We start from the raw sequence: 27,684 nt of genomic DNA, 5'->3' as shown, positions 1-27,684 counted from the left end.
TCTGGACTTCCGAGTGCTTGAGCTTCCTGCAGGGGGCAGCGTTGCACCCTTGGTGTTCCACATTGGACCCAGGGGACTTTGGCAAACACACAGCAAGGGTTTTGCACAACTGGCTCTGCTGCCGCAGGGCTGGCAAGTCCTAAGCATTCTCACTAGAGGAAAGCCAAGCAACCTGTGCAGCTGCTGTCTAATGGTTCAAACCTCCTAGAAGCGGATATCAATTCCCAATACAGCGGAGCGCTGGCTCCCTTCACCGGACCTCATGCAATCCATTAATGTCCGTAACGATCCAGAGGCACTGTGTGCTCGTCTTAAGTGGCTCGTAATCTTTCTGAGCCGCTGGATTTAGCTGCCCTTTGTGAGGCACCTAATCCAACATAATACAGAGGCACATCTATTTATTGCTACCGACACAAAGCAGAGCTCAGCACATGAGGATGGTTGGTTGGGGAGAATGAAATGTCCTGAAATAAACCTTTCTTTAGGATAATGAACATCATTTCAATAAACGTAGCACGATAATGGCCAATCATTCCGGTTCACTCGTGTTAAGCTGCGGAAAATTAAATTAAGGACTCGACTATCAGGTTGTATCGCTGCAACCCAGTGACACGCTGGGCGAGGTGGGGCCGTGATTTGGGGTGCCGTGGCTCACTTGACATCCTCATTCAGTTGTTGTGGCGCTCTGTTGTCATGACACCGCGACAGGAGGAGCCAGCGGGCAGGTGGGGTGTGCGAACGGAGAGCGGAGGGGTGCATGCGCTACACTCACATGAGCAGGTTCCCTGGGGCTGACATGGACCTTTCCTCCCTCCGGCTGGGACACTCGAAGGGATTGCTGAACGAGCGCTTCCTCAGCATGGCCTTCACCAGGATCTGGAGCAGGAAGAGTCCCCACCAGGAAGGTTGGTTCAACTGCCAACCTTCAAGCATGAAATCAAAGTTTCTGCTCGTCTCTCCACCTGCCCCAAAGTGGGGGCTGCCAGGCTTCATCTTTCTGGTGCACAATCTGAATGAAAATGGAACTTCCTGCAGCAGATGTTGTTCTGTGAATGAGAAGTGTGCTTCGGAAGGTGACTGGAAGCGGAGGGACACGACAGCCCGGTGGACTCCAGCTTTGGGGGAAATTAAAACTTGTTCTCAGGGGCCCCCCTTGGGGTTCAACTCTATTTCGGCGTAATTGCCTCCTACTCGACTCTGGACTGTGAGCGACATGTGGAAATTCATGCCGAGAGACCATTAGATAAGGCTCAGCGGTGGTGGTGACACCCAGCAGGAGGCCCTCAGTGGTTCTGCTGGGTCCCGAGGGACTCCTGAATTAGGGTAGTATGGAATCCGGAGCCGGCAAGGAGGTCCTTACCACTGCCGAGAGGCTGGGGACAAACTTGACCGAGTTCTGCACCTCCTCCTCGGTCACTTCCACCACCGTGCAGTGCTCCTCCTCCAGGGGCAGAGGGCAGGAACCGTTCTGGGTTACCCAAGGGTGCATCTGTCGGGAAGACCGTACAGCAAAGTACAACATGGCTGCTGTTCGCAAGGAAAACCAGTCAGGAGGCTGGCCAGGGGCCAAAGGGCGCCTTGGAGAGAACATGTCCCGCCTGCCTGTTTTCTTCCCTCTCCCCATGCTGTCTCTGACACAAATTATCTTCTCCAAGAAAGAGGCCATGGGAGCACTGGCCTTAATTAATGTCAATACCTTTCTCATTTCCTTCTGCAGCTTAACCGGCCGTCGCCAAGTTAAAGTGAATTCTAACAATCAGTTTGGTAATTGAAAAAGAAAAAAAAAAAAAAGCCCATAGGCGTCTTGTGGTCTGGACCAGGCTGCTATTATACCCTAACCAGTCCTGGTACAGGATGAAATGAGGACAAAAGATATCACAGGAACCAGGCTTTGAATCTTATCCTTACTGGGCTCTGTGCTTCTAGGGTACATGCCATTATAAACATAAACATAAAAAAAAATTTAAAAAAATACTTCAGGCAATGTCAGGGGACAGAGAGGTTCCGCTGTGCCAATTACTGACTGTCCCAATCCACGGGTCATAGCGCAGGTGGAAAAACAAGCACGACATCAGACTGTAATTAAAACATCCACCGAGAGTAAGTGGAGGGAGGTCCGGCCGACACCTCCAAACGGGACCCTCCATGCTTCGAACTTAGAAGGTTACAGGAGGAGTCAGGTTGGCTCAGGTAGTGAATGTGTTAATCGCATATGCGCTTTAAAAGTGCTCTATGAAAATAAACCAAACTGGACAGAATTTAAAAGATAACACCTACAGCTCTGCATATAAATACTTTCAGCAAAGTAGAACCAGGCTCAAGGTTCATAGTGAAAAGAGTGAGAAAAGTCTTCCTAAGACCCTATCGACCTGTTCACCTTAATCTCCGGGATGGTGATCCTGGCATCAGGGTTCTTATTAAGCATCCTAAGGATGAGAGATTTCAACTCCTCGCTGATGACCGGCCTGTAAGGGAACAACAACACATTTGCAGGTCACACGCAACCATATAGGAAAAAAGCTGCGAGTCACACTGACCTCATTCTGTGTCAGCAACTTCAGGCTGCGCATCATCACAGAATTTCCGCAAACACTAGTACTATAGTAATGAACAGCATCTCCCACTTTCTCCAATTAGAGTCCTTAAGAGCACTGGGGATTCAAACCCCAGGAGGAAGCCCAGTGTTGAACCCTTGTCTGTCCTTGAAATGAACCCAAGCTGCTCCAGTAGAACACATTACCGTGTACATCAGTAAACCTGCAAGGCGCTTTAGATCACACTGTCTGAAACCGCTCATCTCAAGCGGGGTCATGGCAACACAGGCCGCAAGCCTGGAGGGGGAGGGGACATACCCAGGACGGGACGCCAGTCTGTTGCAAAGCTCTCCAAGCAGGACTTGAACCCCAGACCCACCAGAGAGCAGGACCTGGCCAAACCTGCTGTTCCACTGCGCCCCCCCCCCCCACCCCGCTTTAGATCGGCGGTATTCAAATCATGGTCGTGAAAAAAATGAGGGTCGTGAGGGTTTTCCTGAGAATTAGCAAACAAAAAAATGAATAAAATAAATAAGAGAGGAAGACTTCACTGGAACAATACAAAGGATTATTGAAATAGTAATTGCAGCAGAAGAGTTGTGCATAATGTAGCATCCACATAATTAATATAATGTTCAAATCTGCTCATGTCCAATACTGTTGGGTCAAAAGGCCCAGAGAGGGGCCTGTTAAGTTGAACTGTTACCTGAATGCAGTATTATGAACGAGAGTTTAATTTTAGCATATTGTGCTTAATTATGCACTGTTTTCATTGACGCGTTTTATTTTAATCGCTCACTACTCACTTTTGCTAACCACTTGTCCTGTGCGAGTTGGGGTGGTTTGGAGCCCATCGTGGAATTAATGAATCTAAGGCTCGGGATTATTTATTTAAATTAATTTTAATTTTGTATAAATTAAAACTGCTTGATTTTTATAAATTCACAAGTGTTCCAGTTGAGTTTTTAATCACTGGAATGTATTATATTGTGATGTACTCTTTCCATCAGCATAAAACCAAATTTAGAGAAGCTCAACCACAAAATGAAGCGGTCTCATGGTTGTCACTCGGAAGATCTTTGATTTTATTTTTTTTCTTAAAAAAATGGAACCTTATTTTCATCTTGTCCCGTTAAAAACTGGCAAGGAGTAAAAATCATCATGTGGGTCATTAATTGAACAGAATTACATGAATAAACACATCAAAAATCAACACGTATCAAAATGACTGGCCATTAACACTGCACATTCCTGTGTTTAGGGTCACCCGGCCAGAATAAGACGATATTTATGGTAACCACGAAAAAAAAAATTAATTACTGATGCAGACAAAAAGCTAACAAATTCACAGAACAAATAAAGAGGAAGGTGATACTGAAGAAAGAGGTAAACAGTGCAGCGGGGGAAGAAACCCACAGAAACAAGTGTCAACGCTGCTGTTTATTTGCTTGTGGCATCTGCCTGGTATCGATCCAGTAGCAGCTTATCAATTCCATCAATTAAAACTCATGTTCTCTTGCCTTTATTTACCGGGGGACATTTGCGTTCCCTAAATCATTTCAAAACCAGGGTCGTCTCTAAGACGCACTTGGCAGCTGTGAGGGGAGCAGGATGAGCTTCCTGGGCACACCCCACCTCCGAACCCCAGACCATGTGTTCTGATCCCGACTGGATCAGTTAGGATAAATCGTGCCTTGAAAGGCACTCACGTTTCAGGAAACTCCACAGGTTTGTTCTTGATCTTGTTGTGCAAAGCCAGGATATATTCGTCGATGAAGGGGCACTGTCAAAACAGGAGAGAATTTTAGATTAGCAGTGAAATACGAGAATGGTTGCATCTCAGTTAAACATTTCTTTTTTTTTTCAGTGACAGAGCAGGAATGGGTCACAACAATACTGAGACAAATTCAATATACTGAGTAAATGCATATGATACACAATTAGAGCCCAAGGTCTAAAGTTCCAGTACATAGCAGGAGTGGTTATACAGCTCTGTCCAAGATGATCCAAGAATGTGCCTAATTTTCCACTCAAATTTTCTCATGTTAAAAACTTTAAAAGCCTCCAGCTTCTATAAATTTCCAGTTGCGATTAAAAAAAAAAAAAAAAACACTCACTTCCGCCACCCCCAAGTAACTTGGCCAACACTTACAATGTCTTTTAGCATCAAAATGGACTTTTGAAACAAAGAGGGGGGATTCCAAGAACAACCACACAACATTAAAAAAAAAAATACATATTTTATATATATATATATATATATATATATATATATATATATATATATATATATAGAGACACACACACGCACAGTACTGTACAAAAGTTTTAGGCACTTGGGGGGGGAGAGCTATAAAGTGAGAACGATTCCAAAAATAATGCTCTTAATTAATAAACTTCTTACAAAGCTCAGTAATCATCCATTGTCAACAAGCGCTTCCTCCGAGGATGACCACCTTGTGTCTTGTTACTATACTCACTCTGGCCATGGTGTAAAGATCTGAGAGTTAAATTGCCACATGTGACAAAACCTCACATTTTCAGTGTGGTTGTCCTTCACCCAGTTTTATTGCCTCTATACAGCTGTTTCTGCTTCATTTAATCAGTGTGTCATACAAAGACCTTAAGTTCTCTATTTGGAAAGTGGTTTTTCACTATTTTACTTTCTTTTTTTTTTTTTTTAAAGACATACAAAACCCTTACTGTAATACTGTGGCTTTTTGCAAAAGGAATGCTTGGAAATCTAAAATATGCTCTTTTCCTTTGACACTAATGCAGCAGACATTAAATAATGCTGTAAAACAAATTTTTGTCAAACATCTGAGTGCCTAAGACTTCTGCATAGTATTGTGTGTGTGTGTGTGTGTGTGTGTGTGTATATTTATATACTGTATGTTTGTAAGCAAACCAAAAAAAAGCTAGCTGAATTCAGTACAGTATAGTACAAAGCAGGGAATGGTGCAGGCTACTGGTTTAGACAGGTCTCCCATACATACGTGGAGAAGACCCAAGGATGGGGACACACACACGCCAGCAGATGACCTCCCATCCCGCCATCATCACAGTAAGCAAATGTACAATTTCACAGAAGAGGACAAAGAAAAGAAAAAACTATAAAAATGGTGAACTTGCCTTCCCGAAGACAAAACAGTAGAGTGTCACTCCCATCGCCCAAATGTCAAGAGCCTGGAAAATAGAAATAGAGTTATACAGAGAGTCCCTGATTATCATGTATAAAGACAATTTGGTACTACTTAAAATTTTCATTTCTATTCCATTGACTGATATGTTCTAAAGCCTTCGTGTTTTCATTATTTATGAGGGCAAAACATCAGTCCTACGCTGCCCTCTGCTCATTTCCATTTTCTTTCATATTAGTGACTTCTCAGAGACTTTACAGGAGCAACTACTGAGGAACCCTGACACGCGACTCACCCCCTGGACCACCAATGAACTGTGAGATGCTGCTGGCACCCAGCGCGCCACAATTGCTCAGTTTACAGGGCGCGATATGCGGGGGTTTGACTCCCTCGGTCCATGCTTTTCGCTCTCATTCTGCTTCCTTCACACCCAGGTTTCTGCAAAGGGATGTGTGGGCTGGCGGACACTTTGATCGATGGCGCAAGCCTCTCTGCAGGTCTCCGACTGGCCGACTGTACTCGACTACAGAGCGGTTCCACGGCTATGCCAGTACGGAGTCACTTCACAGCAATGCAACAGAGAGAAGACGGCTATGGAGGTAGGGGGGCTCCAACATGCGCTTTAGATGAGGGATGTTGAGAAAACTCCAAATCTCAAGGACTCCATGGTGACGGTTAGGAGAAAAAATAAGCATTTCACAGGAGGGGACAAGGGCAAGAGGACATAACAGGCCTGTGGGTATCCTGAAGGAGGTCTTAGAAAAGAGAATCCCAGCAGATGAACCAGAAGAAATGTTTGGCTCGACTCATCGCGCAGAAATAAGGAAGATATGCCCATTGCTCAAAACTACAGAAGGTCAGAACACCTTTCACACTACAGAATGAAGAAACTGATCACCTCATCTACTCTCAGCCTTCACACAAACAGCAGTTTCTGCCAGTTGTCCTGTCTGCAGGCTTGTTATTGTGCAGCATGAAGAGCTGCACAAATTTGACCTTTACAGATTATCATTGCTGGAACAAACAGGTTATTTTACATTTAAGGGAATTATACATATCTTTTTTTTCCTAGAGCAGTCTATTCAACGATGTAGGGGCTTTTTAAGAACACCATGGACTTGCAAGAAAACAGATGAATATTGGATCTAATAAGGCTGAAACCAAGTGGAGTCACACATGAGACCGAGGTTGCACACTTTGAACACATCATGAGAAAGTCAGATTCTCTCAAAAAACGCTTATGATTGTTGAAGAAAAAAAGAAGAGCAGAACGACCAGCAACCAGATGGACGGCCTCTATCACAGTAACAATGGATGATTCCTTTCAGCACTAAGGGTACAAGTGGAAGACCGAAGTTTACATTTACATTCATCCATTTAGCAGACGCTTTTGTCCAAAGTGACGTACATCTCAGCAAAAATACTATTTGTGCATTACATTAAGAGAAAGAGACATGGCTGCAGACATGTGATTCTTAAGTAAACCTAGTTTGTCACCTTCCACTTGATGCACCAATATTCATCGCTCGAGTAGGTGCATAAAATGCAGGATAGCTGCATCCTGATAACCTCCTACCAATTTTTTTTTGGTAATATAAGATACGCAAGGAATCACATACAATGCCGGAGTAGTGGCTTTATAAAGGCTTCTGGAGGTGCTTTATTTATGCCATTGCCAATGCTCAACATGGGCTTGATGGCACGTACAATTAATTTTTTCAGCAAGTGCTGTCTGTAGGTGTGTTTTAACCTCAAGGCCCTGATGCGTGATGAGACGAGATGGCGGTGCTCATGTACCATGCTGAAATTACTGAGAGAAGAGCAACTGGACGGCTTGAGTTCCAATACTCACATTCTGCCCAGGCTATAGAGAACCTCATCTCTCTCATGAAGATCGCTGACAGGGATGCAGTTACATGAAAGGAGCAGGAATGAGATCAGATGTCCATCCACGCTGCTCATCAGTATTGCAGCTACAACAAGCGGTCATCCCGCATTTAGCCCTTTCTTCATAAGTTTAACCCTAACCTGCAATTATTTATTATTTATGTAGCTGTGACGCTACAGGCTGCTCTGAGGAAAGGAGTCTGTTAAATAAAATTAAAAAAAAAAAAAAAAAAAAAAAAAAAAAAAGCCCATTATGATTTCTCTCCCCAGTGATCCTAATGTGACTTAGAAGGAGGGGAACAGAGTCCAACAAATCAGCCTCCTCACCTTCCCGCTGAAACTTTTTCGGTTGTCAGACAGCGTCTCTGGGGCCATGAAGGCTGGCGTGCCGGCCGTGCTCGACAGCAGCGCGTCATTTCCCTCAAACTGGTTGCTGACGCCAAAATCTGCGATCTTGACATGTCCGTCATCCCCCAAGAGCAGGTTGGAAGGCTTGATGTCCCGATGGACAATCTTCTGGTAATGCACTAATTGAAGGAAAAAGGGGGTGAGCAGCAAGTCAAGAGCTGACAGGCACCCAAAGCAGCCAAAAGTGTCTTGGGGGAAGATATTCCCCATGGATGGAGTAGTATCCTTCATCAGCTTCCTTTCTTTGCCAGTTGCCAGTGAATCAGTACTCAAGAACTGGGTCACTCGGTACATTCAGAGAGTCACTAGTCTAATTAGATTAAGTGATGCCTTCAGTTCTGGAGAGCCCGGACTAAATACATGTCTTCTTCCACCCTTCAGAATGCATTTACTGATGAAACACTTCACGAAAACAAACATATAAAGTGTCGTGGAAAAAGTATTTACCTACTACTAGAACTGACGAAAAGATGTAAACAAATTTAATGTAAAAAAGTGTAAAAATACAGAAAATCTGAAAGGAGGCAAATACTTTAAATAAAAAAATAAGAAAAATATAAAACACACACAGCCTTGCACATCATCTCAGATAGCGAGGACTTCTGTTTTATAACTGGATTGCCAAAAGTTGTACCAGGCTGAAGTCTCACCACCAGTAGAGAGGGGAAAAATTCCAAAGTAGTGGTGTGGTATTCGGTGGTGATCAGTGACAACAGCCTCTTAAAGAAACTGAATGATTAGTAGGATTGCTGGTGACAGAATCATTTCCTTCATAAAAAAGGTGTTATGTGCTTATGGAAAACATTCAACAGGATATTAAGATGGCAATGTATCTACAATAACACAATGAAGTGCTTGCAGTTCTTTAGACTGTGTATTACTTCACAAGATTTCTCCAAAATTCTGCACAGACACATTACCAGAGGTACTTGAGCAGACTGTTGGACATTATACATTTTTTTAAAAAAAAAAAAAAAAAAAAAAAAAAAAAAAAAAGTAGACACCAACCACTCAGGTCTGTAAGGATTAAAAGCAATCATGTAGAACATGATTCAAAAGCAGATCGGAACATGTCAATGCCTGGAAGACAAAGCAGTAAGCGGGCATGAATAGCAGCTTTCAGAGTCAAAGGGTAAAAAACTGCTTGCTAGTCGTATCTCTGCTCCTGACAGCTCATTCAGCTCATGCTTGCTAATAAAATTCAGCCTGCTTCCTTTAATGAGCCAGCGAACTTGTAAACATTCTCCATGCATTTATCAAGACACTCTGTGACACATGCTGAATCTTACTCAATTTTCTTTTCCCTTTCTCAATTTCGAGAGAAAGAAGTGGGGGGGGGGGGGGGGATGAATTGAGATGGAAATGATCATTTATTCTAAAGCAGCTTCCATTTAGAGAGAGATGTGACTCCTTTGTGCGTTCTGGAAATAGAATACAGATCGCTGGCAAGTTGTAATTATTTTCTATGGTCTTGGTTAATTTGCAGGTTCCTGGCTTAAAAGAATTTTCTTACTTTTTGTGCTGTTCCAAACACAAACTGCACATACTTACAGTATTCAATGCCCAGCACAATGTCCCTGAAGTATATGCGGGCCTGTTCCTCTGTGAATGGGTTGTCTGTAGGTACCTCCATCACTGGGCTGAGACAAGATGGACACAGGTTTGGTCATCATCACCAGTGCACCTCCAGTGTCACATGTACATGTGCTTGTAAACAAGCAAGGAACCCATCTTAAGTTAAAGAAAACAAAGGAAGGTATGAGAATTTCTAAAACATTATCCTTCTGAAATTGAATAGATTATTTTATGCATTTGCATTTGACCAGTGTATTCTACTGATGAACTGTAGGTACTGTAGACACATCAGTAAATATAGCTAACGCCCTTAGCGAAACAAAATGTAATACAAGTGTTCCGTTATCCGAATTCTTACAATGGTTGTGTTGGCAAGAGGAGATGGATTATGGGTTTAAAGAGAGATGAAACAGGTGTAGACTTTGTTATACACAGTACGATACTCACCCTTTCTGCATGAGCTCAAATACTAAAGAAAACAAATGGAAACACATAATCACAAATGAGAAATTATTAGAAATAAAGGCTATAATATTAAGATGCAGACATTACAGCCAATGGACTGTGTTGGGCAACATAATTAATACTGAGCATAAGCCAAACCAAATCTTTAATTATCAACCCAGTAACAAATACATTAAACCTCTAATTTATCAGCTCCGTCAAATGACCCAATTCCACCTCCCCTTTTTGGCCAAATGCAGGATGACAGTTCAATCGTTCACTCATGTTCCAAGCTGCCAGAGACCGCCCAAATGTCATTAGCATCCGGCTCTCCTTCTGGAGCCTGGTGTCATGTTACCACCTGGGATCCAGAGCCTCGGGAAATAGACCAGTCATTACCGTCAAGCAGTTCTCCTTCCGTAACCCTACGGTTCTGCACAAAAAATTGGGTCCTGCTTTGGCCGAGTTAAGCAGTGCACATCCCGTTCAGTTTGCCGAGGACCCACGAGTAGGCCGCAGCAAGCTGGTGACTCACCCATGTGGAGGTTGTCTTCAGAGGGGTCATCCAGTACCTATGGATGAAATATTTAGGCTTGTAACTGAATTTAAAACTTGGTTCTCAAAATTAAACCGAGTAAACACAGAAGAGCTGATGAATACTTCATTGTACACCGTTCTGGGGCACTACTAACGCGGCATTAGCAAACAATTTACAGAATCCGAACTAGGACACCTACGCCACACGTTGCCTCAGAAAGATGATGCGCATCATGAAAGATCACAGTCATCCCGCACGGGCACTTTTCTCTTCCCTGCCATCTGCAAAGCGGCTCAGGTCTATTCGAACCCGCACCGCTAGGTACAGGAATGGCTTTTACCCCACTGCTGTAAGAGTATACAACACTAACCAATGTGCCACTTTTAGTAACTAGAGTTGGACTGCTCCTCCCAAGCACATTGGTAAATTACACTATGACTTTAAGCATTCTCATTCTCTCGTTCTGAGTTCTCTGGCTGTCACCTTGTATTATTGTTGTCACTGTTACCATTATTTATTGCTATTGCTGTTGCACTACTCACTGTCATTGTTTTGTTTGTGCAGTATTTCTATTGTCTGTCTTTGTCCATAGTCTGTGGAGAAGCATTTGGGCAGAATTTCATGATACTTGTACGTGGTACTTGTACCTATGAGAATAAACTAAACTTGAACTTGACTGTACTGTCGAACTCAGAATGAAAAATCGGGTTAGAAAAATCTTTCTGAAATGTCTCACACAACACAACTTATACTGTGCTCGGAAAGAATCTGCCGCTCAAAAAGCTGCTCTAATTGTTGATTCGGATAAATAAATCCCTCCAGTTTAACCAATCAGAATCAATTTGGAATGGAAAAATGGAAGCGAGTCAAGACAGATGGCCCACAGAGGAAACATCAAATGAAGGCTGGCTGTCATTCAAGCTCATTAAGTCGGCCAGAGCGAGGGTCTCAAAGGTATTCTTCCACCGCTGACCCCATGCTCTCCCCTCTTGGCGGACTGATGACTCTTAATTACTGTTCGATTGCTTTGGCATTTGGCTGTGATTTCAAGAGTCCCTCTAATGAGGCCACAAAAGCAACACAAATAAAAATGCATTTTTATTTCCGGTCAAACATCCGAGAAAAATGAAAAAGCTTTATGTCCTGTTTGGCAGGGGTGTGTACCATGTGCCAAGCTTATAATGACAGAAACATTAAAAAAGCCAGCTATTTCTATTCCAGTCTTTAAAGCTCTGGATTGCTCTGGCTTTTCCCCCTTGCCCATTAACTGTGTTCAAGACTCTGCTCAAACACGATTGATGGGTGAGGAGACCACGATAGAACCCATCAAAGTCAAAGAATACGTAGGCGGAGATACCCGGAATTCCACTGACAAAGTAACCGACCGGTAATTACAACACTGGCAGGTACCAGAGTGCGACCACGAGCGGCTTTGGGGCAGACACACGGAGGGGGTGAATTCCCTGAATGCTTGCACATGCTAAAGTGTGAACAACGCCTCCGCAACGGTGAAAAATGCGACAAATGATGTGAGATGGATTCTCTTGCAGCACTAGACTCCTTTAAGTGAAACTGTTCTTCGCAGGAATTTAGGATTCAACATCAAAGACAGTGAAATGCCAGAGGCAAAAAAAAAAAAAAAGTCCAGTAAGGCTGTTACAGATGTCATGTTCTTGCTCAAGAAAATCATTGAGTAAGAACTATTACAGGTTGGTGTAATTTAAAACAGGCGGTGGGAGGGGGGGAGAAGTACTTCATTCCTTCTACTTCCTTTGGAAACAAAAAGAACAGAGTTTTCATTGGAAACTCAAATGTACATTAGCAAAAGAGTCAGAAGTAATTCTGCAAATTAGAAGCAAAATTATTTTCACACAATACTATCGCTGTTTATATCATAACACTGACTAAGCTTATTAGGCTGGGAAAACTGTTTTGTTTCAGTCACGATTTCCGTTACAGAAGTCCGTGCCTTGCAGCTATGAACTAACACCGGGAGAATATAAATCAGATCAGAAAATCGTTTTCAAGATTTTAGAAAACTTTGAAAGAACGGGGGGGGAAAAAAAAAAAAAAAAAAAAATAGTTGAAACACAGTCAAGTGTTTGGGTGAGTGGAGGTAGCACACCTACACACTAAAAGCATAGGTTCACTACCCACAAAACATGAGCATGTGGTAATTCCCTCTGCAGCGGAAGCAGAGAGTTGTTTGTGTGGGTGCCCGCATGCATGTGTGTAAGTGTGACGTCCATGTACCTCCACTAGTTTGACAATGTTGAGGTGGTCCAGTTTCTTAAGGATTGCAATCTCCTGGTAGACCCTCTCCAGTGGCCCTAGAACCTTGGGCTGCACCCCCTGAGCCGCCTTCACTCCACGTGGAGGTGGACGACCTGTCGGCAGTCAGACACGTCATCACCGTATTGAGGAAAAAAGACTGACAGTTATCATATCCATAGCACCACAAAATCACTGTCATCATATTCAAAGTACACAGGGTCCTCATGTTACAAACGAGTTATGAAATTTTAGAAAAGATTTTTTCTGTTTATTTTTAAATTACATTTACTTGTCTGTTTTTTTTTTTTTTTAAAAAAAAAATGTTTGTTGCTGAGCAAAAGCCACTTGTATTTCTGCATCAACAGGAAGGAATGAGTTGAAACTACATATATTTATTTTCTGTAATTTAAGTTTTATGAATCCAAAGAAACTTCATAAGATCTTTAAAATGTTAACACATACTCTAAGTCTTGCAATGTATTCATTGTGTATCATGGCTATATCTGAGACCTTTACAGAAACTACCCAGTGAATAATTAAGGCATATATTTCTATTATTACGCTTATATAGACTGTATAGATAAAGCAAACTGAAAGTGACCAGATGCTGATGAACATTGAATATGTTGCTCCAAATTAACAAAAGACTTAAAAGTCCTATAACAAACTGGAATCCCATCCACAATGTACCGTAATTCCTGAACTATGTTTGCGGGACACTCTCCGAACCATAGTGACCCTATACAGGAGGAGCGGTTTGTGAAAATGTAATAAAGTCTTAGCGCAAATATTAATGACCATTATAGCTTAATCTGAAGATTATAAAGAACCTAGCCTGAGGGACATCTGTTATTAGGTTGGACTTACGAACAAGTCAAGTTAGTAACAGATTTTACTTCCAAGTTGTATCTTTACGCTGAAGTTCGGGTGCACACAGGTAGTCAGTATGCTGTAATTGTCTGTCAGTCAGACTGTCATCATACTCCATCAGTCAGATTATTACAACTAGAACACCTACAATTTGGCATTACATCCAAAATACTCTTAATTACATAAAGTTAAAGCATACAAGATTTTCACTGCTAAAGATGACATTCCTTTAATATATTATACTTACCCTTAAAATAAACGAGGGGCATAGAAATATTGCCTGCTAATAGCTGTCCCCTTCATTGAAAAAGAACTTTGATACAATACTGATCAGAAAAATTACACTTACGAGGGAATCCATATTGCTTCATCAGCTTCTTTTTGGAAACTACTTTCATTGCCTGAAAACAACAGAAAATGTTTTGTAGATTGGGCAAAAAGATCAGGTGGGGGGGTTGGACTGCAGTGGAGTTTACCCTGTCTTTACAAACTAGTTAGATCATGGAATCAGGGCATAAGACATCCCCTTTTGTGTCAGAATTGCAACAATCAATTGTTTATTGGCAGCATCTTTTTACAAATAACTTGAGAACATTTGCAAATATATTTTACCAAAGAAAAATGGCAGCCAGTCCTGCCTGCTATTCTGGAGGACTGTTTGGACAAAGTGTGAAAAACTGCAATTCAATCAGCTTGGTCTTCATTCTGCAGAAGTAAACGATTGCACAAAACTATACTTGAACTGAGAAGTGCACTAGTTATGAGGTTACACATCCTAACGGTTCTCCAAGCTATGTGTTTGCATCTCCAAAAAAAAAAAAAAAAAAAAGACATCTTTGCAAATAAATATGACTGAATAGGATTAAATATAACCATCTACAAGGTCACAAAATTATTCGTTTAGGTCAACCAAAGCCACTAACAGTGCGTTACTATTTGCAGATGGCTTATGCACTTAACTGTGTTTGCATTCAAAAGTACTTCACGGCCCGGCTAATTCCTTGGCACAAGCCGGACGACAAATGAAAGCGATATTATGCTGGTGATGATGTTTTTGGCCTCTAGTCAGTGATGACTAAGATTACATTAAGCAAAAAAAAAAAAAAAAAAAAAAAAAGAGTGGGACATAAAGCTGCAGAAGAGGGGTTCTAATAATGATCTTAACTGTTTAAGTCATGGTGTCCTGGTGTTTCTAATTTTTTTCTACCCTGAGTTCACAGGCTCTTCTGAACTACGCTCGCCGCAACGATCTGATCGCTTTCGTTACATAGTGCCGGTGACATGACCCAAAATGGAGAATTAGAGGAAGAAGCAAAACTCAAGAGATGCTGTTGGTGCCTGCTTGCAGTAATTCTAACAGTTTCACAAAGGAATGCAATTCATTAGGAAGCCCACACTGTCAGGCCTTATTTGTAAACAAAAGCCAGGATTATACAGGCTTTGTATAGGATAGGTGGTGCGAGAGGACATGGGTTCAATCCCTGCTCAGGCCATGTGGAGTTTCCATGTTTGCCCCGTATCTGCCTTGGCTTCCTCCGGGCGCTCTGGTTTCCTCCACAGTCCCAAGACATGCTGTTGAGATACCCCCATAGTGTGTGAGTGACAGAGAGATTGCGTTCCATTGATGTACGGATGAGTGACCTATTGTAAGTAGTGTACCTAGCAGTGTAAGTCATCTTGGTGGGCTCATAACACTACATAGAGTTCATGGGAAGTTGCTTTGAAGAAAAGCATCTACTAAGTAAATAAATGTAAATGTACAGTCAAAATTCCTTAAAAAAAATTTGTAGTTACAATTTTATGAACATTAAAAAAAAGGTATCGCAAACAGGCTCACAAATCAAAGCTTTATTCATCTTCCATGATAATTTATTAATGGCCCCTGGCAGTTCATTTTATTTTTGACTAGCACTGGAGCAGGGGACCGCTCAAGGATGGCAAGGAGACAAGGACAAAGACGAGAAGAATAAAATAGTTAAGTGCACATCAGACCTACTTTCCTGTCAAGGCATACTCTGACTGAATGCAGCGTTAAATATAGGACATGAAAGGCAGAACTGCACATTCTGTACATGTGTAGGCTGGAAGATCTGCATTTCAACCACAGAGCATCCATAGCTTTAACCGAAAAGAGTTGAGAGATGGGGAGGACAAACCAATGGGTCAACAATACAGCCAACAGCCCAGTTGGATTCCTCCACTGAAAATCCTGAGGGTTTGTGAAATTTTAGGATTTTCCTGTTGTATCATATGTGGGGCAGCAGGTAGCATAGTGCTTAAAGCTTGAGAAGGACCCAGGTTCAAATTCCCCTCCTGCTGTAGTGCCCTTAAGATTCTTACACTGAACCCATACAATAAAAATTATCCAGCTGTATAAAAGGGAAAATGACTCTTAAGTAGCATCGTTAAGTTGCTTTGGAGAAAAGCATCCGCTAATTAGGTAAATGCAAATATGACTGGAAAACTGTGTTTTACTACAGAAGCAGCACGCTGGGCATTTTAAAAGCAAGCAAAGACATGCTGAGAAAAAACAGATTCATATATATCAAGATGGTTAGAGGAAAGTAAGATTATAATCAACAAGCTCTCAAGAGACATCTGAAATTGCACGTTTGAGAAATGTATTCTTCATTGGTACTTGGACAAAAGTCCACTGTTTTTTTTTTTTTTTTTTTTTTGCAAAGTCCACAAATATTCTGAAGAACTTCATCAGTGTACAAGTAAAAGGACCATACTTGTCAGGGTACTTCCCAAAGTACTCATTTGGGTTTATAAATGGGTACAATTCGAGGCTTTGCAAGTCATTTGAAGTGAAAGCATCTGAAAAGAAAATAAATGCTTCAAAGAAAATATAAATGAAGCACTCGGAGTCTCCCAGACACTCTATTAATTTGTCAATTTAAAAGACTAATTTCATGTCAGTGTCATCCACCTGCAGAGCATGTTTGTTTCCTAATTATGAGCCCACTTGAATGCATTAGGGGAATTTAATTACCACTTTCAGCTGTTGTACCAAGGATACAACAAATATCTTATGCAGTTCTCAGACTTTTTTTTATATTGTTGTCCGTTTAAATCTCTTTATCACAGAATCTTCGGTGCAATGCAGCTGGACTGAATAGACTGAATATGAGCATCATACACACACACACACACACACACACACACACACACACACACACACACGTGTACATATGTGCTCTATTTTTGTTATTGATTGCCCAAGTTCCCCAAACTGCCCCCCATAGAAGGTACTGAACTCATGCAGCAAGAGCAACATCCATGGAAATGGAAAGTATTCCAAAAGCTGTTGACTAGAAGAGACAAGCCGGTGTTTGTCAAAAGTATGAGGAACTCATGAAAATATGAAGGATCCAAAAACACAAAAGCCCGGGAAAGAGACGTGCAATTCACAAATGTCAACGCTGTGCGTTCATGGACTATACCGAAACAGACGACACACACACGCTTCCACTCCACAAACCATAAACTGTGCACTGACAAAACAGAGCAAAGTATAAACTAACAACACTGCACATTTCGACTAGCCCTGACCCGGAAATTACATTTATTCATTTAGCTGATGTTTTTCCTCCAAAGTGACTTACAGTGTTACACTACTCAGAATTATTACCCATTTATACAGCTGGGCAATTGTACTGGAGCAATTTTAGGGTAAGTACCTTGCTCAGGGGTACTTATAGCTGGAGGTGAGATTTGGACCAGCAACTTCTGTATTCAAAGGGAGCAGCTCTAAGCACTACACTACCAAGTATCCCCAGAAATATTATAAAGGGAATGTGCTGACAATTGTCAGTGTTCTCATAGTGTCCTTCCTGTTTCAAAGGAGAAGCGGATCTATAACTTACAGAAGTTACATTGTGTGAATACTGAAGTATTTAACAGCTTTCCAAATTTTCCCCACATGCCCATAAATGTTTCTGCTTTTCATTACAAACCTGCAAAAAAATAACCTCCGTCTTGCTAAGGAGAACTGTAGTTAATGTTAACCAGACAAAGAAACTAGAGGCAGCAGGTGGCGTAGTGGTTAGAGCTGTCACCTTGCACTCGAAACTCAGGTCCAAATCTCACCACCTGCTGTAGTACCCTCGATCAAGGCACTTACTCTGAACTGCTACATAAATGGGTAAATCACTGTAAGATGAATCTAAATCACTGTAAGCAGCTAACAATGTAGGTCACTCTGGCCTACCTTTGAGAGTTCCTCTGGATAAAAACATTTCATAAGCAACTAAATATGGCAATATTGAACGAGGGATATGCTTTCCTCCTCCACACTCATCCTCCAACCACCTATGAATCGGAACCATAACATCCTGTCAAAAGCTATGTGACATTTACCATAGCTACCACATCATCACATTACATCTTCAGTTTAGTTCTAGTTTGACCTTACATACACAATATGCAGACACATAAAGTTTCAATTTATTTTCACTCTGGTGCCATAAATTCCTGATTTACAGCCAGGTGTCTGCAATACAATATTAGGTCCACTTGACAACCCAGACTGGGTACAGATAAATCCACGCGTGCCTGCAGTTTGTCCAGAAACTCTACGAGCGCCAAGGACGAAAGTGAAGACCGATCACGGCTTCTCTGAGCGGGAGACAGACCACAGAGGACATGTTGGCTCTCTTAAGAGCAGATTATCTCTAAAAGACAGCAGATGTAGTCATTTCTATAGATGGGGTTTCCTCAATAGTACCCCCTTTAGTGAGCATTTCTTTCCACACACACACTTTTTTCATACAACTGGCTCTTCCACTGTATCATAACACATGGGAAATATAGTCAGAATATAGAGGGGGAGATCCGTCTTAAAATGTTATCAGGCGACATGTGGAAGCAGTAAAGACATGACTCTGTTACTAGGTTACAGCAGTGCCAGCAGCACAAGGGACAGCAGAAAAATGAAAAATAGGTATAAAAACTGAAAGCTGCAGAGTCGGTAAATGGTGGAAAGGAATCACGTGTCCATGAACGTGTCTAACCAGACACGTAATATTCAGTTGCACAGTCAAATGAGACGCCAAAAGGAGGCAGAAATACAACAAGGGCATAAAGAACAGGGCTTGCAGCACAAAAAAATATCCCTCCATTGATCGATGAGGGGAGACACTGAACATTTTAAGTAATCCTGAGTAATATTGATTAGGACCATAAACCGAGTTGATAAAAAGTGCATGTTAGGTAAACTGCTGCCCTGGACATAATGTACCAGTGAGGCATCTGTCCATTTGCACAATGAATTTTGCATGAATTTTCCTCCATGGCTAAATAAGGAATCGGTGAATACATATGAAAAAAGACGACATCTTCGATATGCCTAGAATTAGTCATTCTCAATTCTAAGGAACCTGCGTTTTCCTCGAAAATGACGTCTTGAATACAGCTTCCAAATGATGACTCCTTACCTAAATATACAATGACATGAATTTATTTAGCAGATGCTTTTCTGCAAAGCGACATACAATTAAGGGTAAACAAATGTACAATTTACAACAGGCTCTGGCTTATAAATGTTGACATGTAATTGTAAAGCAGGCAGTTTGCCCAGTAACATCAATTTTGCCAGTACTCATTACTGTACCGTGGCAATATATTGAACTGACAGGAAATAGAGGTGATCCTGACTGATATGATACAAGTTTACGGTGCAATTAGGAGATCAGAAGAAATGAACGTCTGAAAGAGATGCATTTTGAGACACTTCTTGAACACTGGGTAGGACTTAGCAGCTCTGAGGGACAGAGGCAGCACATTCCACCACATCTAAGCCAAAACTGACATCCTGTGCACTTTTATTGCAAGAGGTGGCAGAGCACAGCACTCTTGCTGTTGTGTAGGGAGTGATCGGGTCCTGTAAGTATCAGGGTGAAGATGCACTGTTTAAATCTGCACATCCTGCAACACACTTGCAATGACGACTTTGAAATTCATAGAGAGAGGCCAATACACATAAAGTGAAAACTCTTTTCCAAGCTCACCAAAGCCTGGCCATGCCAATTCGTCTGCTTAATGAAGACTGCCTGCTGACTTATGTGATCAAATTAAGGACATAAAGCGAGGCAGCTGGTCTGAAGGCCAAGAAAAGAACACCGAGAGCGGTACGGAGGCAGGCTTTCCACCCGACGAGGTGACAACAGCTTATTGAGTTTGAGTCATTGAAAACCTGCTGTACCAAACTTTTCTCCCAACCGTGTGGCCACAACCCTCCCATACACTTAAAAAATTTAATTTCCTATATACTTAAAGAAAGAAATAAATGAGAAAAACCTACAGATATAAGGAATAATCCCTACCCTCATAATATACATTTAGTTTCACAGAAACCAGATTGACGAGGATGTCCCGGATACCGGAATGCATCTGCGTGTGTTCATATGAAGTCAATGAACACTTTGTTCTGAATATCCCCTGCTGAAGAGGCGTCTCTGTGACAGTAAATGTAATTAAAGGCTGGCAAATGCTATCCCACCAAAGACCACTCCTTTGTGTGCGCTTGGAGACGGTGCTGACAAGCTGTAATAACATGCAATCCGTCCCATGTATTAAAAGTCATTTTCCTGTCAACTTGCACAGGGACACAGGAAAAGAAGCAGCGGGCTTTCCCGATTTTGCTGCTCGGTATGAACAGTATGTGCAACGCACGTAGGCTGCCGGCACCCCACTCCTACTGAGGATCAACAAACAGCCAGAAGGAGCAGAGGGCGGGGAAACCATGAGTCACGTAATTAACATTTCAAATTGTGCGGCTCTTCTCCATAGAGAGGTGTAAATGATTAATCGTCCCTAATCTGGCTGAAAAAAGGAAAATCTGAATGCTGTACGAGAGTAAGTGCTTCCTATTTCAACTTCAGCAGTATAGCACTGATATTAAGCCATGTTCAAATCCAAACAGGTGTGTGGTACGGACAGCAGGTGGCATGATGGTGAAGGATGTGGATGTGTAACCTGGCGGCTATGGTCCCCAAAATAGACCCTGCTCTAGCGGTCTTGAGAACGGTACCTCAACTGCTGCAGTAAAATAGAGCCTACCCTCCTGCAACAAGATGCTGTACAATGAAAACCGCTACAATGACTTATGAATAAACATTAAAAAAAAAATCAAACAAGCATAATATTCAGTACAGCAACACTTTTTCCTAGTAATGCAAGAAGTTTACATCCACCACAGGTATTTTATTCAGTGACTACTATGTTTCACTTTGCAAAGCACATGCACGCAACGCTTGCTCCATAACAAAATTAACTACTGTACAGGTATACCCCAGTATATGGACTTCCGGTTTACAAGTTTTCAGCATAAGGGCTCTAGAAAAGTTGTACCCATGTTCAGTACCCAGATCAACTGGTCCTGGTATAAGTTACTTTTTTCTGGTGTTTGCTGTACACTTTCCCCCAATGATACAGAGGTCATGAGCCAATGAGGCACAGACTTTTCAATAATGTATGATAACCTCTTAATAATCTTGTGTTATTTTTCAAGTTATTCTATTACCGTTTGTTTGCTTTTTTGTTTTTCGTTCACTTACATTTGTACATTTAAGAGGGGTTTCAAATCTCACCTCTTTCTAACTTACTTTTCCTTGATCTTGTAAGTTCTCGATAAACGTGTACATGTTCAATATGTTTAATAATTTTTAAGAAGAATGCTTAATAATGGAAAAGCCTATATGGAGCTAATCACGTAATTTTCAGTGGTTTATACGACAGTATGTGACAAATTGACTGCTCAAGAATCGTGTCTGCAACGTACTTTGTATTGTTCTTTGAGATGTACTTTGCTTTGGAGAAAAGCGCCTGTTAAATGAATAAATGTAAATGTATTCCATATGTTTACGTGTACTTACAGTACAGCAGTTTAGTTTAAAAACATCTGCACTAATTTAGTATTTGTCAATTTTCTTTTTGATTATGGTTTAATATTTTACCCTCCTAATGTTTTGATTACTATTTCTTCAGAGTGTTTTTAATTGTTTGGAGGGTGTATTTGGAAATATTTGGACATGTGCGTGAAGTTCAGGAACGCATCATTTTTTCCACCCCATTTAAAACAATGGGAAAGGACCTCCCGGTTTACACTCTCTTGTTATACGGAGAGTTTTCAGGTAAAAATTAGGTCTGTGTAACAGGGGACACTTGTATAAACTCCCCGTCACACTGACAGTTTCAGCCCATCACATGAATTAAAATAAGCCTAACTCACAACTGAAATATCAGATGCAATACTAACTTCTACAAATGAAACATTTCTGTGTTTAAACAGCGTAAGTAATAAAAATGGCAATTATCACCTGAATACCATTGCACTGCAAAAAAAAAAAAAAAAGGCTTCACTTGTGGTTTGAGACTCAGAATATGAAGGTGGCGCAGGTCGGGTGTGGATTGCCCATCACTCCCTCGCTATCATGGGGACGGACAGGGTTTTCCGGCGGCACGTTGAGCAGGAGGTGTTCGGTGGAAAAATTACGCATGTCGTCTTCTGCGGGGGTGTACTCACATAATACCTGTCGTCATCCTCATTGTACGCCAGCTTCACCACCCCATAGGAGCCCTGTGATGGAAAGTGAGAAAGAGTTTCATTAAAGTAATGGGAGAGCAAGAGAAGATGTCAGACCTGCTGTTAGACCAAACTTCTTGAGTCACGGTCACAGGAAATTCATAATGTCCAGGAATATATTTTCAGGGTCATATGATTAGTCATCGTTGTCAATGGTAGAGCAAGCGCACAAAAACTGTAACAGACATTTACTGTTCTGCACGAAGAAGAATCAGTGTCAGCTGCTCTGACATTTCAAAACGTTTACTGGAAAGTTAGTGGCAACTTTACACTATAATGCATGTGTGTACACTGGCGTCTTATGTTATGAACATTTGAGTTACAAACAGATATAAACAAAGATATTTTTTTTTCCTTTCAGGATTATTTACTCATTTTTAATTGCATTTTCTGTACTATCCATTTTCTAAAGTTTGTCTACTGTGAACCACCTCCCATTGTCAGCTGGTGGCAGAACACACTCAAACAGGAGTGTGAGAAAGAATTAAACCTGCAAAACGGGCTTAAACTGGCAAACATAAGCACTTGTGGGACGAATCTGCCAACCATCCAGACTGATCAGGAAGGGGGGGAAATGGCATATTTTTTAATTTTCAATAATTTAAAATTAGTTTTAATTAAGTTTAAAGCTATTTAAAACAGGGGGGCGCGGTGGCGCAGTGGGTTGGACCAGGTCCTGCTCTCCAGTGGGTCTGTGGTTCGAGTCCCGCTTGCGGTGCCTTGCAACGGACTGGCGTCCCGTCCTGGGTGTGTCCCCTCCCCCTCCGGCCTTACGCCCTGTGTTACCGGGTAGGCTCAAGTTCCTCGCGACCCCGTATGGGACAAGCGGTTCCGAAGATGTGTGTGTGTGCTATTTAAAACAATGATTAAATGTTATGAAGTGTACTTATTAAAGCTTTACCAGAGCTTTTTACAAAACCTTAAAACTGAAACCGAGCGATTTTTGCCGATTAAATTTTATTGATTGTGACATAATGGTAAACGTGACTTTAGATTCATAAACAAATTGCGCTACGAACAGAACTCCAGTCCAAGTTGCGTTTGTAAATGAAGCCAGTGTATTAGGAAAGAGCACCTGAGCTCCTTTTCAAAACGAGCCCCTTGACACTGAGCCCCAAGGGGGACACTGGGGTAGTGTGGGAAATTGCCCTGATGACAGGAGACTCAATGCTCAGGACCAAGATGGTCTGCACTCATGCAGAGAAAAATACAAACAGCAGCTTAAGAACCAGTCTGGGAAGTTAAAGAGAAGAAGATAACCGATTACAGTGAGGCCACATAAACACCACATAAGACATGGACAGGCGGTCGACGACACCGATATGCGGTAGGATATAAATTCTTAATGGACAGTAATGAAATACTGACAAACCATACATACCATACAGGCTGCTGAAGCCCAATGTAAGCAAAACACTACATGGTCGTACAAAAGGCTATTTTCTATCATTTTGTAAAGACGCATATGTGGCAAGCAGCATACCTTTCCAATTTCGCTCTCCAGCTTGTACTGGTTCAGTTGGATGCAATCCTGCGGAATGGAACAAGGAGACGCTCAGTGACAATAAGACAGAAATGGGCAGAACAAATTAATACCAAGGGGGGAGGAAAAAAAGAAAAAAATCTTTCACTAAAATGAGTTTTAGAGAAATGACAGGCTGCTAGATATTTAATGGCAAACAGAAGGGTGAGAAAGAGAAACCATTTTCAAGTTCCTGCCATTTCATAAAGGAACATCCTTGCATACAGTCACTGAATTTATTGTTAAATACAGATTGGTTTCACACTGTATCGCTCAGCTCTTAGCTCATGGTGTTTCCAGCTTGCTTCATTTCACCTGTTTATACAGTTTATGGCTGCATAGTTATAAAGGTGTAGGAGCCGAGTCAGTCAGACAGGAGATTAAGTACAAAAAAAGGAAAGAAGAACAGCGCCGGTATGTAAACAGAATACAGTGGAGTGTCTCATCTGTGGCTGCAACCCTTTAAAATGCCCACAGAAAGCAGTGGGAGTTCTGATGAAGCGAGGGTTGCTGAAGATGCCTTGGGCTAAAAGCTGAGCAATAGATATGAGCCATGAATTGTTTAAATGGGGCGGCTTTCTACTGCCTTTTCTCTCCCCCACTCCCCCCCAAGAGGAAGATACCTCCCCAGTGTCAACGAGGGAAACATGGGATAGGGGAGTCTAGCGTATAGGTGGATGATGGACAAGATGTCTCGTACTTGTGCGCTGGGTCAATAACAAGGAGTCTCCTTCCACTGGCCTAGCATTCTGCACTAGCACCACCCCCACGCTCACATCTAGGCTGGCAGGGTGGCCGCATCCTGCAGGCTCCTGCACATGCTCAGTGCAAGCAGCACTGCAGCGGAGCACTTTGTCTGCTGAGGACGCCTCCGACAGGGATCTCCGTGTCTTAAATCAGCTCGTCACGCTACCGGCCCTGACTGATGGATTCCCACCTCGCAACCCGTACCCAATGCACGTCGACCTCGAGACAGACAGACCCCTCACCTGACTGCTTTTAGTGTCTATGCTGTCCTTGTATCCTCCCACAAATATTACTTGCTACATAAATTAAACCAAAGAAAATGAATGTCAGTGCTGATCTGTGCTCTATTCCTCTGAGCTGCCACATGCAAAACAGCACAAGAAAATCTGGGCTAATAAAAAGCTGCATACGTACCGTTCAGTTTCATAAAGCAAAACTGTACTGGTTATAGCCCTCATTGACTATTCAGAGTGCTATTAAAGCACTCTTCAGAAAACCAATATGCCAGCAAAACAGCAACAAAGCAAAACCCTACCAAACTGCAATACGTCACTAAACCCCACAACTGTGATGTTAAGATATTACAGTATGAGTTGACTGCAACTGTAGTAAAACCATGGAGAGTACCCACCTCACTGAGAAATATCAGCTTTCATTACATTTCATGGATATATCATATGTTGGCAGAAAAGGCGGTGGGGGCAGGGGGGGGAGGAAAAAAAAAAAAAAAAAAAAAAAAAAAAAAAAAAAAAAACACTCCTGAAACGGGCATGTCCTCATTATTTTTGCAATGTCTTACAATGAGACCCTGCACACGAATCTGCAAGAACAACTCCTGCAAGTCAAACCGACCACCCAGGTTACAGATGCATTCCAGCACCTCCGCTGATCCAGGATCTGGCTGCAAGCAGAGGGAAGAGCCTGAAATACCACATTTGCTCATTGACGTGAATCAATAACACTGAGCAATCCATCTCTGTGGTGCTCTGGCGAAGAGCTTGGAGGCAATGAAGCGTGATGCCAACAACGCCTCCGCTGGGGTGGTAGATGGGGGGGCAAATCCAGGTGGCAGAAGTGGGATGTGAAATAAACACTGACATCCTACAGAAGCAGCACTGACCTATCAGTGAGTCCAGGAAACTGACAGTATACGAATGAAGGTTGCTTCACTCCCTGCTAAAAATGACAGTAGCAACCAGTAACACCTAGAGCGTAGACATCTACACATACATTTAGCAGAAACTTCTCTTCAAAGCGACGCTCGGTGTTAGATACACGGCACTTAACTCCCTACAATCACTCACCCATTTCAACAAGAGAGCAACGCAATACACGCACTAAAAGCAATTCATGTAAACACACCCATCTTTGGACTGTGAGAAGAAATTGAGGTACCGGGAGAAAACCAGACTGAAAGGGGTTCAAACTCACATTCAACTGCACTTACATAGGGCAAGCTGTCATCTGCACAGACCATCTGACCATGCATATTTACACAGATTCCCTTTTCTAGAATCAGTTAGAACCTGCGTACAACCACGCTCCTGACAGACCTGTTACAATTCTTCTCTCAAATGGACATAAAAACACCAGGATTAACACAAGGTCATCGAGGTTCTATCTCAACTAACTGCTTCATCCCAGACCAGCCAGACCCCCCCCCCCCTCCCCATTAGCGACTCGGGTCACGAGAGCAGTCGTTCGTCCTGAGATGAAGGATCTCAAGACTGGATTCAGGGTCATTCCTTCTGAAGACTGATACATCTCTACAGTTCTAAATCAAAAACTAATAATGATAATAAAAGACCAGATCGGAGACACCAATTCTTGTTTTGGAAGGGAAAGGGGGGGGGGGGGGAAATAAAAAATTTCTCCATTTCATCTTCTTGATACTGAAGCACTACACATCTCTCCACTTCAAAGAAGAGAGACGTGCACCGATCTCCACGCGCCAGTGTCTCCCTCCCCACCTTCCCGGTCCGCAGACAGAAGGATGGGCGCTTTCTTTTATCATCCATTCTACTGTCAATGTGTTTCTGCAACAACAACGGTGTCGTTTTGTAAACGATCATGCAAAAGCTGTCTACGTGAAGATCAAGATTGTGATATTTTGTTTTACAGAACACGCTTGCCTGGTTTAAGCGCAAAAACCTCCTGACTGAGGAGTTTTGTGACAGATTGTGGTTTCGGCTTTTCACCACATGAACTGGCCTCATGAGCCCAAGATGAACACAGACATTTAAAACCAACCAAACCTTTCCAAAGCAATCTGTCCTTGTATCTGAAAAAACATTTTTTTCTGGGGGGGGGTGGAAAATTATCAGGACTAAAGTGAACTGACTGGAAAACAAGAATAAAAATCCTAAAGAATTTGTGCGATACAAAAGCATGACTTTACGTGACCTGAGCAAGGTTTTAAAATAAAATAATAAAAAATAAATAAAACTGTGCAAATGTACGCGTTTCAGTAAATAATATTTTGGGAGGAAAAACTGATTTAATAAAAGCATAATATTCCATCTAGGCCACGAGTTACATATCCTAAAACGGGCCGAGACTTTCTTCCTACTAGTGAAGCAAATGCTTATCTGGTCTGATTTTTCTCTCACTTTCCCACACAAACACAGATGCGAGCGCGCGCACGCACACACACACACACGCACACACACACACGCACACACACACACGGGCCAATGTAGAAGCTAGTAATGAATGCAGAAAATAGTGATTGGTGCAGAGGCCAATGATTGGATTAGACAAGACCTCACAGATAAGTGCACTATATAGTTAGTTATGATCCTGGCTTCAACCCCTTTACCCTTCAAGCACAGAAATGTCACTCATTTCAACTGGGAATCTCAGAAATGCGTCAAACGAAAACATCAAATCGCATTCAGCTTGTAGCCACAAGTCATGATGGAAGGAAATTTCGCAAGCTCTCCTTAAAGAGCCCCAGAGCAAATCACAAATATATTTCCACACATGGAATCCAAATAATATGCAATACATCTTGGTTATTATTGTCTAAACATAATAGAAAAATATTGTATTATTGTAAAACGTACGCAAAATACATTTAATTTTTGAGATACATCTTCACTTAACTAAAATTCTGTAATTTTACCAAAAGCAAATTTGAAGTATTTACAGAAAAATTG

At 42.0% G+C, this 27,684-nt stretch overlaps 1 protein-coding gene across 5 annotated transcripts in view; it reads right to left on the bottom strand.

Annotated features, from left to right (window-relative positions):
• camkk1a (calcium/calmodulin-dependent protein kinase kinase 1, alpha a) overlaps positions 1 to 27,684 on the bottom strand; it is a 58,214-nt gene that overhangs the window by 6,839 nt on the left and 23,691 nt on the right. For all 5 annotated transcript variants that reach the window (XR_001965657.2, XM_018742099.2, XM_018742097.2 and 2 more), the window contains 13 exons: positions 23,741 to 23,788; positions 22,198 to 22,251; positions 14,020 to 14,071; positions 12,780 to 12,913; positions 10,524 to 10,560; positions 9,992 to 10,013; positions 9,521 to 9,609; positions 7,889 to 8,088; positions 5,667 to 5,720; positions 4,244 to 4,317; positions 2,378 to 2,465; positions 1,361 to 1,489; positions 773 to 876 (listed from right to left, as the gene is read on the bottom strand). Coding sequence is in view for 4 of the 5 variants with exons in the window: in XM_018742099.2 (XP_018597615.2) it covers positions 773 to 876; positions 1,361 to 1,489; positions 2,378 to 2,465; positions 4,244 to 4,317; positions 5,667 to 5,720; positions 7,889 to 8,088; positions 9,521 to 9,609; positions 9,992 to 10,013; positions 10,524 to 10,560; positions 12,780 to 12,913; positions 14,020 to 14,071; positions 22,198 to 22,251; positions 23,741 to 23,788 (1,085 nt within the window). In the remaining variant the exon portion in view is untranslated. The remainder of the gene's footprint in view (positions 1 to 772; positions 877 to 1,360; positions 1,490 to 2,377; positions 2,466 to 4,243; positions 4,318 to 5,666; positions 5,721 to 7,888; positions 8,089 to 9,520; positions 9,610 to 9,991; positions 10,014 to 10,523; positions 10,561 to 12,779; positions 12,914 to 14,019; positions 14,072 to 22,197; positions 22,252 to 23,740; positions 23,789 to 27,684) is intronic.

Source organism: Scleropages formosus, chromosome 25, assembly GCF_900964775.1.
Source record: "Scleropages formosus chromosome 25, fSclFor1.1, whole genome shotgun sequence".
Lineage (NCBI taxonomy): Eukaryota > Metazoa > Chordata > Actinopteri > Osteoglossiformes > Osteoglossidae > Scleropages > Scleropages formosus.
The sequence above is the reverse complement of the archived record's forward strand: the minus strand, read 5'-3'. Positions and strand labels throughout refer to the sequence as shown.